At 39.7% G+C, this 14,072-nt stretch overlaps 1 protein-coding gene across 5 annotated transcripts in view; it reads right to left on the bottom strand.

Annotated features, from left to right (window-relative positions):
- The window catches only part of OGDHL (oxoglutarate dehydrogenase L), a 104,826-nt gene extending 94,867 nt beyond the window's left edge, over positions 1 to 9,959 (bottom strand). For 3 of the 5 annotated variants that reach the window (XM_065407452.1, XM_065407449.1, XM_065407450.1), the window contains exon 1: positions 9,753 to 9,830. In XM_065407452.1, coding sequence (XP_065263524.1) covers positions 9,753 to 9,794 — 42 coding nt within the window. In that variant the 5' untranslated portion in view covers positions 9,795 to 9,830. Of the gene's footprint in view, positions 1 to 9,752 lie in introns of all 5 variants that reach the window. The other 2 variants (XM_065407448.1, XM_065407453.1) reach the window with 2 other exon arrangements.
- Positions 9,960 to 14,072: the final 4,113 nt, after the last annotated feature.

Below are 14,072 nucleotides of genomic sequence, written 5' to 3'. Positions count from 1 at the left end.
ACTTTTCTAATTCTTTTTTTAACCCAATTATACTTTTGGCCTTCACAACATTCCCAAGCATTGAGTTCTACAGGTTGACTGTGCGTTGTGGAAAGAAGTTTGTTTTAAATCTGCTATTAATTTCATTGGGTGACCCCTGGGGCTCTTGTGTTAGGCGAAGAGGTAAATAACACTTCCTTATTCACTTTCTCCACACCATTCATGATTTTATAGACCTCTATCATATCGCCTCTTAGTTGTCTCTTTTCCAAACTGAAAAGTCCCGGACTTTTTAATCTCTCCTCATATGGAAGTTGTTCCATACTAATAATTTTTGTTGTCCTTCTCTGTATTTTTCCCATTTCTAATATATCTTTTTTGAAATGAGGTGACAAGAACTGCACGCAGTATTCATTTGGGTGTACCGGGGATTTATACAGTGGCATTATGATATTTACAGTCTTATTATCTATTCCTTTCCTAATAGTGCCTAACATTATTAGCTTTTTTGACTGCCGCTGCATACTGAGTGCATGTTTTTCAGAGAACTATCCACAATGACTCCAAAATCTCTTTCTTGAGTGGTGACTGCTAATTTAGTCCCCATAATTTTGTATGTAGAGTTGGGATTATGTTTTGCAATATGCATTACTTTGCATTTAATCAAACACTGAATTTCATCTGCCATTTTGTTGCCCCAATCGCCCAGTTTTGTGAGATCCCTTTGACAGATCTTTGGCCGCCAGATGCATTTTGTGCCGCAATTTCAGACAAGAGTACATATACACTGCAGTGTATCCCCTCCCTTCCTCATGTTTTGTGGCAACTCCATGGTACCAGCTAAATGTAAACTATTATTGCTGTTTGATTTCTAGGGTTTTTACTTCTGCCATGCTATAGAGCTTTCCATTATGTCACTGAAGAATGAAAAATAAATTCCAGCTTGCTAACCATACAGATAAAGATGACCTGTCAGACGGGCATTTCAAAAAGTCAAATAGTATACGGTTTTTTTGCAGGGGGAAGATGAGTTTGCTATTTTAGAGAAATCTAAAGTGCAACATTGCTAAAAGCATAACATTATCCATCCAGTCCATTTACCTATGATGTTAATGCAGGCAAACATTAGATATAGATGCAATAATAGAACTCTCCTGGTTATATAAGCTTTAAATCTGAAAGCCTTGATTAATAAAACAGGCAGGTTTCTTTAATTATATTATAAGGGTTTTTGGATACTCCAGTAGTCTTCTCTTCAGGCCCAATCCTTGAGCTGTTCACTCAACCAGAGGTCTTATCAACTACATTTAGAGTTTTGTCTGAATGAGTTCAGGATTAGGCTCTTTTCTTCAGCATCTCAAGATATTACAGTCAACCAGACTTCAGGGCTGTGATTTCAAGGTTATGTAAGTGGCTGTGACGCATAATTTACGAGGATACTCATTTCAAAAGTCAAAATGTCACAAACAAAAGCTCCACCTATTTGTATCAGTTAATCTTATTCAAATGTCTCCAGATTAATCATAAGCATTTGAATTTAAGTCATAATATCCAGTTCCCCCTACAATTAACAAGCCTGGAGCTAATCCCTTCTCTGGTGTTATATTTATTTCTCAGGCAAGACATACAAACTCCTTGAGGTACAACACAAATGCTGGCTTAAATGTAATACAATGAATAAGAAAAAAAACCAAGACAACAATCCTCTTCTTTTTCCATCACCACCCAGGTTCCTGAGCTGTATCGTTTTGGAGGAGAGTGTTGCTCTTCTAAACACACATGTTGCCGCACATCATTAAATGCTTTGATGATGACAGAAGTGGACAGCAGAACAACAGGACAAAAAAATAAAAACAAAAAACAAAACAAGAACAATCCTGCATCATCAGGGGTTGCCTAGTAAATCTGTTCCACCTCTGATTTCCATCACTGGATTGGAAAAAATTGTTAATACTTCCCTCTTTCCCCCTTGAGCTAGCCAAACTGGGGAGATTCTATGGCAAGATTTTTGTTTTAAAATTTTTAAACAAAAATGAATTTAATTAAACAAATGCCTAATTAGAACCTGACTGCTTAAAAAAAAAAAATCACCATCAGAAAAACCCTTCTGTACTGAACCCTTACAGCAAAATATGACATCAGCCATCACATTTTAAACCCTTTGTCAGATATAGAACTACCACACAACTTGTCCTCATTGTTGAAATAGGAAGATGATGTAACAACATTACTGGAAACCAAAAAGGACAATTGTGATTGCTTTCAAATAGATGGTATTTTCAGATACAGTAGAAGGTAAATGCCATGATGTAGAATTTAATTGCAATGCAGTCTCAGTAGGCCAACTGTTAATCTTTATTTAAAGAAAAACCCTGAAAAGTTAGAAAGACTTCATTTTTCCCTAGTGGAACCGGAGCCCAAACACATGGGCTACAGAAAGTCAGAATAATATTGACTAAGTTGGAGACAGGTTCTCTAAACTCTTTTACAGCTAATGGATTTGATTGTCCATTGTAACCAAGGGTGCAGTAACCAGAGGTAGAAAGTCTGCCCAGTGGGGCCCAGCCAGTACAGTCCCAAAAGTGGGTCATGCTGACAGGAAAGAGGACAGGACAGGGCACCCAGGATGCACTGAATCAGCATATTCCAAGCTAGCCTCAGCCCACAGTGCTCCAAGAGGCTCCAAATGCAAGGTACAGCTATTCTCTTTTCATGGTACCCTTGGAGAGGAAGGGGGCCTCCACTGGTGCAAGTACACACCCAACAGTAACCAAGTTCCCTCCCTACATATGGCGGCCCAGGCCCATGTGTCAGAAGGGTTCCATTCTTGGGTCTGACACAAATTGGGTAACCCATACAATCCCTCTGTGCCTGAGCATTCCCATCTATAAAATGGCAATATTGTTTCCCACCTCACTGGGATTTATTCAATATTTGTGAAACACTGAAATTCTAGGACCAGGTATTATTTCAGTGGCTGGAGCTGACAAAGTGTTATTTGTGGTTTAGATTGGGTGTTTTAAGAGCCTCTAGGCTCTAGAGTCTCTGGTGTTCTTTATTCTTATTTACATTAATTTTAAAGCTATTTGCAAACAACTTACAGGATTGTGTTCTCTACTATGTAGTTGCTTCGCTGTATTGTTCCAGGGAGCCTGAGTGACTGAAAGTTCTGCACTGTATACACATGGCCCTGAACTGGCATAAATCAGAGCAACCTGTTAACCAAACAGACTGGGCTCCTCTATTCCCTCCATTCCCCATCCATACCCATTAAACTTGAAGCAAAACACTTCTCTAATTCCTTAGAATGCTTTGTTTCATCTCCAGCCACCGGATAGGTTTTAAATGCACCACTTTGGCTAAGCAAAAGCAGGATGGATACCTTCCTCCCCTCCCCCCCCCCCCATATGATTTTTTCTTGAAGTTATTTGGTATTCATGCTCATTTTAAGCTAGTAGCAATAACCCACTACTTTTAGAAGCTTATTCATTCACAAGAGGAATTCGGTTTGTAGTCTCAACATTAACTCTTCTTGAGCACACAGTCAATTGCACTATTGATGAGCTGCAATTTCCCTTCACTTTTCTCCCCCCTTTAGCCATCCCATTTACCTAGGGAAATTCAGACTTCTTACAGAGTCATATTTTGTCAACTAACTCGGTAGTTTTGGAGTTTTTAATTCATTATTAAAAGTTTCTTTCTGAAATGCACAGGATTCAGAGAAACCAGAGGAAATGAGCTAGTCTTTCAACCAGATGTCACTGGCCATAGAGTTCTGCCCAGCAGGGTACTTGTACCTAGGGGCATATTGTCAAACACCTGTACCTTCAAAAATGGTGCCACACAGACTGTCACCATCTATTTATTCAGGATTTATATTTAGTCCATTAGGAGTTTTCCCATCTGATGTTCATTGATGCTGCTGGTTATGTAGAAGCTCCTTCTCTACAACACAGCCTCCCACGCAATGCCCAACAGCTTGATACACACCTCATTTTGTGGGGAGGAGAAATATTTTAGTGGGGATTCAGTTGCTCGTCATCTCCCCTCCTCCCCCACCCCACATTTTTCCTGCATACGGGAATATTTGAACCCAAGAGATGGAAATCCTTTCAACTCTCAAAAACTATTCTGAAGTCACTGAAAAAGAGGTTCTGTGCTTCCCCATCAATTAGGTGTGGGTACAAGTAGATAGGTTGAACATCTGCATTTAATGCTTGAATACTGGGCCTCCACTGTATCCTAGGATAGGTACTAAAACTGTATGACTATTCCAGTGTAGTACTGAGTCCACATTTTACTTATATCTTAAGAAAGTTATTCTGACTCTAGTGTAGGAAATCTGAGAAGGGATACCGCCTTGGGTCTTGGAAGTGCATGTCTCTAGAGTGATACCACATACATCAGAGTAGAAGGTTATTCCTATAATTCATGGGATACTACCCATTTGAAATTCAAATTCCCTATAAATGATTCCATGTCAATCTTAAAGACCTAGGCCCTGATCTTGCAAACACTTATGTACATGCTTAACTTCACTAAATCCCATTGATTAGTTAGCATCCAATCCCATTTGATTAATCCCCTCCTAACTAAACCCTACCCAAACAATTTAAACAACAAAATCCAGACAGGTATTTGGGTTATTTGAACTTTTTTTTAAAACAAAGTTAGCAACATAAGCAAAGCATTATCACGTAATGCATTGCTTCAAATCAGACACAACACAACCAATTTGAGTTTGTGATGACAATCTCTTTATCCAAGAAAGTTTCAGCAGGATACCGAAACTAGATCTTCAGAGTACATAGTTAGTAGATTCTAGATGACTGGAGTTGAGCTGGTAGACTGGACTGCTCATCCAAAGTACTCCGTAATCACACTTGTATTAAGAAAGGTTTCCTGAAAGAGTACTTCCATATAGTTACACAGAAAGGAATGTTAAAGATTCACACATTAGAGTACACTGAATGTTACTCTTCAAGTTTCAGGTAGTGAGAAATGCTCTATTAAGCTACCTTATTATTAGTGTCCTTTCTGAATGGTCATTAAAATTAAGAAATTTCAAACAGCTTATTAGTTCATGTTTCTAATTTTCACAGTATATTTGACATTCGATGTTCATAAATTCAAAGTTACAGTCATGGAGGGGACAAATGTAACTTTTACTGTCTTATCTCTCACAAGGTTTTACATTTAGATATAAAAGCAGTATTACAGGGCAGACCTACAAGGAATGAAATAATATGGCTCTAGACAAATGGCCTTTGAGGCTGTTGGTGGGCAAGTCTATTCAGAAATTATTAACAACTGTTTTTAAGGTTTATAACCACAGTCCCTGTTCCCGCTATGCAAATTCAATACAACAAAAGACTTCAGAAATAGCTTCAGAATGGTTACATCTGAAGATACAGGCAGATGAGGCACATGGGTGTATAGTTCGCTTTTGCTATTGACGTTCTTGACTGTATCGATTTGTTGAGCAGGTTTGACATTTCATCAGAGGGGAGGGGGAAAACACACCATTTAGCTAAAGAAAATTAGTTTTTCCTAGACACACATCCATCAAGACCTTCAGAAACTTGTATAGTATCAATCTTGAAGACTGCATTCTGATGTCTTTCTGGAGCTCTTGTGTATCAGAGTCTCTCTACCAATAAAGCTTACCATGTAATGAATGGATTGAGATCCACCTAGTTCCATAGCCATTCCAAATTGAAAGAGTAAAATTCTTTAAGACAAAAGTATCACCACAGATCTGGTTATTTAAGTTATAGTAACAGGAAGAAGAGACTATCAACGGAATGACGACATTAAATGCACCTATATAAAAAGGAATTAAACCTTTAATAAGTTTTGTTGTGTCCTGTATTTTCAATATTTCTTTCCAAAGCAGCAAATCTATTAAATAAATATGTGCTTTTACTCTCAAACAAATATAAACACAGTTCAAATGATTCAATTACAGTGTTTTGTTATCTACTGCTTTACGGTAAGTAGTATCAACATACATAAAAAGGTAGGCTACTTGCTATTTTATATTCTAGCATCACTCCAGAAAAATCTAAAGTAGTTTTATTCTAAAAAGCCTATTTCCATGTTCTACTAAAATGTACTTTGTCCTATCATGAAAAGAAGGCACAATAAAGCCTTAGAACATGATTCCTTCAACTTACTTTTTAGTGTCTCTCTTTTATAGAGACTGATTTCCAAGCATACAACATAAGGAAGCAATTACACACTCACGGTAGACTGGCTGCATACAGGAAAATGTGGTAACCATTGTGTACTCAATATCAAACCATGCAGTTCTGTAATTAATCTTGTACTAGTAATAACTGAGCCTTGACAAGCCCCCTCCCTATGATCTATGTCCCTGACTCCACTCTGTGAGCAGAAATTACACCTTGTTCAGAGCTCATGTCATTTTATGACCATAGCTGTTTTAGATACTACTTTCAGGAGGAGGAAGATGAACCAAAGCAACTCAGAAAAGGATCAACCAGGGAGGAGGGGTGTGGGGGTGTAAAATAGTTTCCAAGAGAAATCCCATCCCACTTTCCACTTCCCACTCCCCTGGAAAAATTATCCTTATTCTCTCTTCAATCTTCCAAAAAGTTCCTAACAATCTGCATATCAGAGTGAGATCTACAAGTGCCGACAACGAGAGTGTCAGGTTCAGATTATATATACATACATACATACATACACACACACACACACGCGCGCGAGCAGCCACACCTTCTAGCGCCCTTCTGAGAAAAATAATGTAGGGAGCAGAGATTCATGGAGATTTATAGGAGTTTCCAGGAAGAAGTGAGTGGAATCAGCTTAAAAATCTTACCACCTCCCAGATTTCCAGCCATGCAAATCCCATCAAAGTCAAGAGGACATGCAATGTTAAAATGCTGTGAAACACTTGGAAAAGTGTATTAATCATTATAAAAAGATGTATGATTCAACATCATTTTGTAAACAAAGTAAGGCATATCCTCTGTCCTGATGATCTTAAAGTATAAAGATCTTATCCTGCAAATCTTTAAGAGAATAGTCTTTAGCCCTTTTCTTATGTTAGTCACATGTATACAGGATCAGATTTTAAGATAAAAAAGACAAAGACAAGTTGCTGCACAATTTATGACAAGAAATCTTCACTCCTTAACATATAATCAGAAAAATGGCTTCCAAATTACTACTAGCAAAAAAAAGTAAAAGGCCACATTATCAATTTACTGTGTTGAATGATGTTGTACATGTTCCTTTTGATTAGTTGAACGCCAACACACAGAAAACCATTTGTCAAATTACATTTTGTTTTCAGCCTAATTAAGACAAGAAGAAGAGAGGAGTAAGTTCCATGGAGCAGTCGGGGATAAAAAGAGTAAACAATTTCCCTTCTTTCTTAAAAGAGATGCTAACAACAGCCATATGCCCCGGCAAGCTAGATGAGAAAAAATTAATGCCCTTTAAATACCTTTAAAACTGTCCATGTCATTAATAACCAAAAATTGTCACCACCTCAGAAGTGTTGAATTACATATGGGAAAAAAGGAGGTGGTCTCGGGACTATATCCACTGAATTCATAAACCCCCCCATCCCATACAACACTTGTTGGGGTAACTTTGCTGATAGTTTCTTCATAGGAACCAAGGCCAGAAAGAACATGGAAACTGAACTACCTCTCTCAGCCCTGGAGATGGGCCCTCCAGCTCAGAGGTAAGGTAAAACAGGGACGTTTGCACAGTCTGCGCTGTACTTGTTCTGTGAAGAAACAGACTTCAGTCACCAGTGCGGTCACATTTCACCAGAACTAAATTCACACACGGACGAACCAAAAGAAAAATCATAATTGCTAATTTTGGCCTCCCTTTTAATTATTTGTATGCTTCCTTTTACTCATTTCTAGATGATTTATCAGAGTAAAGATAGGAGAGTAATTTTCTGTAACTAAATAAATTGTTAAGATTCCAATTCATGAAAAAAAATTAATTCATAAAGGCAAATACTTAAAGTGAATTAGCATCCTCATACAAACAAAAAAAGTCTTGATAATTGACAGAAAACGTCAGAGTAAGAAAAAAAAATTAGGGCTACCAAGCAATTAAAAAAATTAAACACAATTATTCATGCTGTTAAATAATAGAATACCATTTATTTAAATATTTTTGATGTTTTCTACGTTTTCAAATATATTGATTTCAACTATAACACAGAATACAAAGTGTAAAGTGCTCACTTTATATTAATTTTTTTACAAATATTTTCACTGTAAAAAACAATATATTTTTCAGTTCACCTAATACAAGTACTATAGTGCAATCTCTTTATCATGAAAGTTGAACTTACAAATGTAGAATTGTGTACAAAAAAATAACTGCACTCAAAAATAAAACAATGTAAAATTTTACAGCCTACAAGTCAGTGCTACTTCTTGTTCAGCCAATCGCTCAGACTAACAAGTTTGTTTACATTTCCAGGACATAATGCTGCCCGCTTCATATTTACAATGTCAACTGAAAGTGAGAACAGGCGTTCGCATGTCACTTTTGTAGCCAGCATTGCAAGGTATTTACATGTCAGACATGCTAAACATTAGTATGCCCCTTCATGCTCTCCCAATTCTCTCCCAAGGAGTTCAGTCACAAATGTAATTGAACACATTTTTTTTAACAAGGATCATCAGCATGGAAGCGTGTCCTCTGGAATGGTGACCAAAGCAGGAGCGGGCAGCCCCGCTCCCCAGAGCGCTGCGCGCGCAGCGGCAGATGAGCGGGGAGCGTGTCTGCCTCCCCGTGGAGCCAAACACTGCCCCACGGGAGCGCGCAGCCCCAGCCCCCAGAGCGCTGCGCGCACAGCGGCAGGGCTCCAGAGGAGGGGCGAAGGCGGGGGGAGGGGCCGGTGGCTTGCTGCACTCGGCCGGGCACTCCGGCCCGGGAGCGCGGACCCCGCGGCTTGCCACGCCGGGAGAGTGGGGCCATTTGGCAGGGTGTGCCTGGGCACACCCCGTGTGCATGTCTATGCTTCTGCCCACCTGCCCCCGCGGGGGCGGGGGGGGGCGCGGAGAAGAGTGGTCTGGGCCAGGCAGGATTTTTAATGGCACGCTGCTCGGGCAGGCAGCAGCGTGCCATTAAAAAATCGGCTCGCGTGCCGTCTTTGGCACGCGTGCCATAGGTTGCCAACCCCTGGTATAGAGGTAGCAATTAAGAAATATCTAGCAGGTGTTTGGAATTTAGAGACATGTACAGAGTGAAATATTTTCCAAACTATAGGCAGAAATTTAAAGAAGGTAGTTTTACAAAACATTTAAGGCTGGAATTTCCAAAGCCAGCATGGGGAACTAAGCACTCAACTCCTTTAGGCAGCTGTAAAATACCACTCTGGATATATATGACTTAAGTACAGCAGAGGACATGTTTTGACCCTATTACAAATATTAGAAGCTTGAAATTTCTGTAAATCATAACTAATTTCCTTCAATAAACTGATTAAATAATCATATTGCAACAAAAAATTCTGAAAATCAGATGTTTGCTTCTGTTAATATTTTCATAACACAAGACATCCCATATTCTTCAAACCAGTTCACCATATTTGGGGCTTCCTTATATTTTTATTTTGCTGCAATTTCGTATCTTGCAACGATCAATATATACAATTAGTTTCATATTTTTCATTTAATAAAAGAACTTTTACAAAATAGTCAACAAGAGTGGAATCAAGATTTATTCTTTTTATCTTAACAGTAGAATTTTCAGTTAACATTTAGACTTACCTTATGCACACTTTTAGGGTTTTCAAGCCATGTGTAGTACATTTCCTCTACATAATTTGAATTACTTCCACTCAGGAATGGTTCTGTAGCTCCTGATGAAACATATCGTTGGCGCTGCAGAAATACCTTTCTGGCTACATCTTGCTTTACCAAAAATTGAATGCCATGAGGTTTCAAGGTAGCTACAAGAAACCTCAAATGACTCATGTTTGTTCATTAGGTAGAAGATCCAAGTCTATTAAAAAGACAAAATAAACATAATCGGAAGAATGTCCAACACACTATGATATCTTACTACAAAATCTAGCCTTATGCCATATATTTCCTCTTGAACAAAGTTCAAGCTTAAATACAAAATATCTTCAAGACAGTGGAAAGCCCACTGATCAGTTATGAACCTATGCTCCGATATCCCTGCTGTCTACAGCTGTGAAGGTGCTGCTAAGGAGTTGCCCATTCCCATACCCAACAGTCCATCTCCCAAACAACTGACAGAACCTTGAACTGATGACTCTGAGGGCTTCTATGGCTATAAACCGGGAATTGCTTGAGCTATGTACCCCAATGTCCTGGATGCATGAACAAAACAGAGACTCACTCATTCACTCACACCCCTGGGTGATATTGGCAGCTGTAGTGGTATTTTTAAAGACCAATCCCCTTAGAGATATCGTAGAGGGCTTCCTCCCACATCTTGCGCCTGAGAGGAGAACATGGAGCTGTTGGTCCCAAATTCATAGCTCCATGTGTTATGGAGGGAGTGCATGGAACATTAAGAGGGACTTGAATAAGTGTTCATGTTGGCTTTATGTTTAAATAAGACAACGTTACTGTAAGGGGTGGCTTGTCCACGATCACCTAGGTTATTCTTTTGAAACAATTTATAATTTGTGTAAATGAGCACTCCTGAAAAGTGAAGAAGATACACTGTTACGCCCAACGACCACTTAGTTTTTTTTACTTGCTTGAACTGGACAAGTGAATTTCCTAGAATTTGGGGGGACAGGGGGAGAAAAATCACACACATGCAAAGATTTTCATCTTCATCTGAGAAATTCTGAGCATTAGAAACTTCCAGTGATGCCAGTTGAGGATACACAGCTCTCACTCAGAATTAGAGTTCCTAAATGTAAACTACACTTTGAAATCTAGACAAGAATCCAGCTACACTATTAGACAAATCAAAATGCAGGAAGACCAACATTAATGTTAGGGGAAGATGGTAATTTTGTCTCCACTTTAAAACAACACCTGAAAAACTAAAAGAACATAACGATATTATATAAAGCAAGAATATTCAAAGTTAACCCCGACTTGTCATCCCTGACTTGTGCTATTGTGCATAAGTATTGCAAACATGATGATCAAAGCACAGTAATCAGCTACATTGATCCACTGAGACTGGTCTCGTATGGATTATCTAGTTATGCGGTCAGTTTTAGCTGTGAATTTCTTTACTTGGGTCCAGGGCCAGCTCTACTATTTTTGCCGCCCCAAGCAAAAAAAAAAAAAAAAAACCGCCCGGACTGTGCCGCCCCGAGAATGGACGGAATGCCGCCCCTTAGCATGTGCCACCCCAGGCACGTGCTTCCTCCGCTGGTGCCTGGAGCCGGCCCTGCTTGGGTCACTAACTAAACAATCACTAAAACAAAGATTTTAAAGAAGCATATTCAAGTTTTAAATACACACTTTTAAAAGATTCTAAAAGGACACCAACTTAAAAATCACGTGTCTGATTTTTATTTTATTTTTTTACCTACTATAGTTATCTGCAACATCTATGATGACTACAACTGACATAGATTAGAGGGAAAATATTTTTCACTTTGTGCATTTGAAGAATTGGCATGAAAATATTTCTGAAGACATCACAATCACCACCACCTGGAGAAAAGAGAAATATTCTCTCAGGCAACTTTTTTATTTCTAAACATACTATTAGAAAGTACATAGAAGGCACTGTTTAGGACTCATTTAAGAAGCTTCTACCCAATCACTGCCCAAACTGGGAGCACTTAACTCATTTGAAAAGGGCATTTTAAATGTGCTCCTACTTCTTACCATAGACAGATTCAGCCCTGTGCACTCAGAAGGTAAGTGTTGACAGACATGTGAGTTAATGAAAGACCTTACTCCTCTGCGCATCTGGAGAACACACACAAATACCTGCTTTGTTCCTGCTCAATCAGCAGATCATCTCCTCATGCCAAAAGAGATCTGATGAAAATGCTAGGCATGAAAATCCTCCCCTCATTTCTCTCAGATCTTCTCCTGATTCCAGATGTCTCTCCCTCTGCTGCAAGCAACCCCAAGATGTTATCCTAAGTCACGCAGGTCAAGTAATTTACTCTTAGGAGATGCATGCTTTTAGCACAATTGCTATTAAATATTTAAAAATCTTTTGCATTTTGGTAATACTGAAGAGCTAACACAAGTCACACTGTGTGAAAACCTTTGGGGCAAAATTAATGCCTTCACCTCAGACCAGAAAGAGTACAGAAGGTTCAGCTCCTAGAAAAAGTGTAGGGATTTGGGGGAGGGGGTGGAAGAGAAGGGGAGAGGAAATCATTCAGGAACATAGTGCAAGAAAAATATAAACATGCTAAAATCTCTACAGTAAAAAAAAAACAGAAATAAACAATAAGAAGCAATAAAAATGGCAAAATATGCAAAACAAAATTATGAACATAGGAATATGGAAAGTAAAGGCTAGCCAATAAGAAAGCAACAATCATCCAGCCTGATCCTCTAAATCCTTCAGCCAGTACAAAATACATTAACCAGCAAAGCAGAGGAAATAATTTTGTACAATTAGAAAAGGCTCTCTACAGTAGAGTAGGAAGAATTCCCTGATGGAATCACCAGCATGCAAGGTGGTTTAGCAAAAACTACACCAACTAATCTCACTGAAGTTCAGGCAGCAGCACTTCTAGGACCACTAAAAAGGAGAGGCTTGTAACTGCTGTGAAATCCCTTATGATGTACAAAACACCAGGCTCAGATGGGCTTGGGTCAGACTTCAATAAAATTTTCCTCAAACATATATGCAATCCACTGTAGAGAGTACTCACACAGATAGCCACAGGTCAACTTCCTCCAGCTTATATTCAAAGATTATAAAGCCTGAAGGAATGTAACGGGTTGGCACCCACCCCTCATAAGCACCCCTTCTGGTCAGGCGTGTCTGAAGTCTTTAAACAGTACTGGCCCTGGTCTGAGGCCATACCCCCAGGGCTTCCTCCCTGGAGGCAATGTTTTTGCCCTCTCTGAGCCCTTCTCTCAGGGCATAACTACCTCCCCAGTGGCTGTTGGGGGGCGGGAGGAGCAGGCCCTCCCACGACTCCAGGCCCCAACCCAGGAACCCTTTAAGTAGCAGCTACATGCCACATCTCTTTAACTAACTACATTTCCCTGGGACACGTCTCTGCGACTCTTAGCTTTGTTGAGTCCCAGAAGCCAGCCAGGAACACCTTCCTTGCCCCCCGGTCCCTGCCAGCAACTATCTGCCTTAGCACTTGCAGCCAGCTAGGAGGCCCTTACTTGCTTCCCTGGTTCCTGCCAGAGCAGCTGCCCTGTCCAGCCTTTCAGCTCCTGCAGCCAACCAGAAGCACCTCTTCCTACCTCCCCCACTCCCTCCTAGCACTGAGCTGTCCATGGTGCTGCAGTTCCCTTTCACCAGCAGGAACACCATTTGCACACCTCTGGCTCCAGCAAGGAGCTGACTCTGGTCTGCACTGCAGCTGCTTTTATGCTAGCCTGCAAACCTCTGATTGGCTAGCCCCTTCCAGCCTCCCGCATAGTCTTTCTAGGCCAGTTGGAGGACTTTGTTCCATTGCTCCTGTCCTGGGACGGGTGTGATGGGGGCCTCTGGGCCTAGTCCACCCTATCACAAGGAACCATTGTGATCCTCTAGTCTGACGTTCTGCATAACACAAGCTATAGGACTTCATTGTATTAATTTGTTTGAATTAGAGCATCTCTCTTTTAAAAAAATATCCAATCTTGATTTAAAGATTTCTTGTGATGGAGAATTCACCACACCCCTTGGTAAACTGTTCCAAAGGATAATTACCCTCACAGTTAAAAATATTTTTTTTTCAGTCTGAATTTGTCTAGTTTCAACTTCCAGCTATTGGATCTTGTTAAACCTTTCCCTGCAAGATTGAAGAGTCCTCTATTATCAAATTTCTATTCTCCACCTAGGTACTTATACACGGATCAAATCACCTCTTCACTTTTTCTTTCATTAACTAAACAGAGGGAGCTCCTTGAGAATATCACTATAAGGCACGTTTTTCCAATCCTTTAATCATTCTCATG

The sequence above is a fragment of the Emys orbicularis genome, chromosome 7 (genome assembly GCF_028017835.1).
Source record: "Emys orbicularis isolate rEmyOrb1 chromosome 7, rEmyOrb1.hap1, whole genome shotgun sequence".
Lineage (NCBI taxonomy): Eukaryota > Metazoa > Chordata > Testudines > Emydidae > Emys > Emys orbicularis.
The sequence above is the reverse complement of the archived record's forward strand: the minus strand, read 5'-3'. Positions and strand labels throughout refer to the sequence as shown.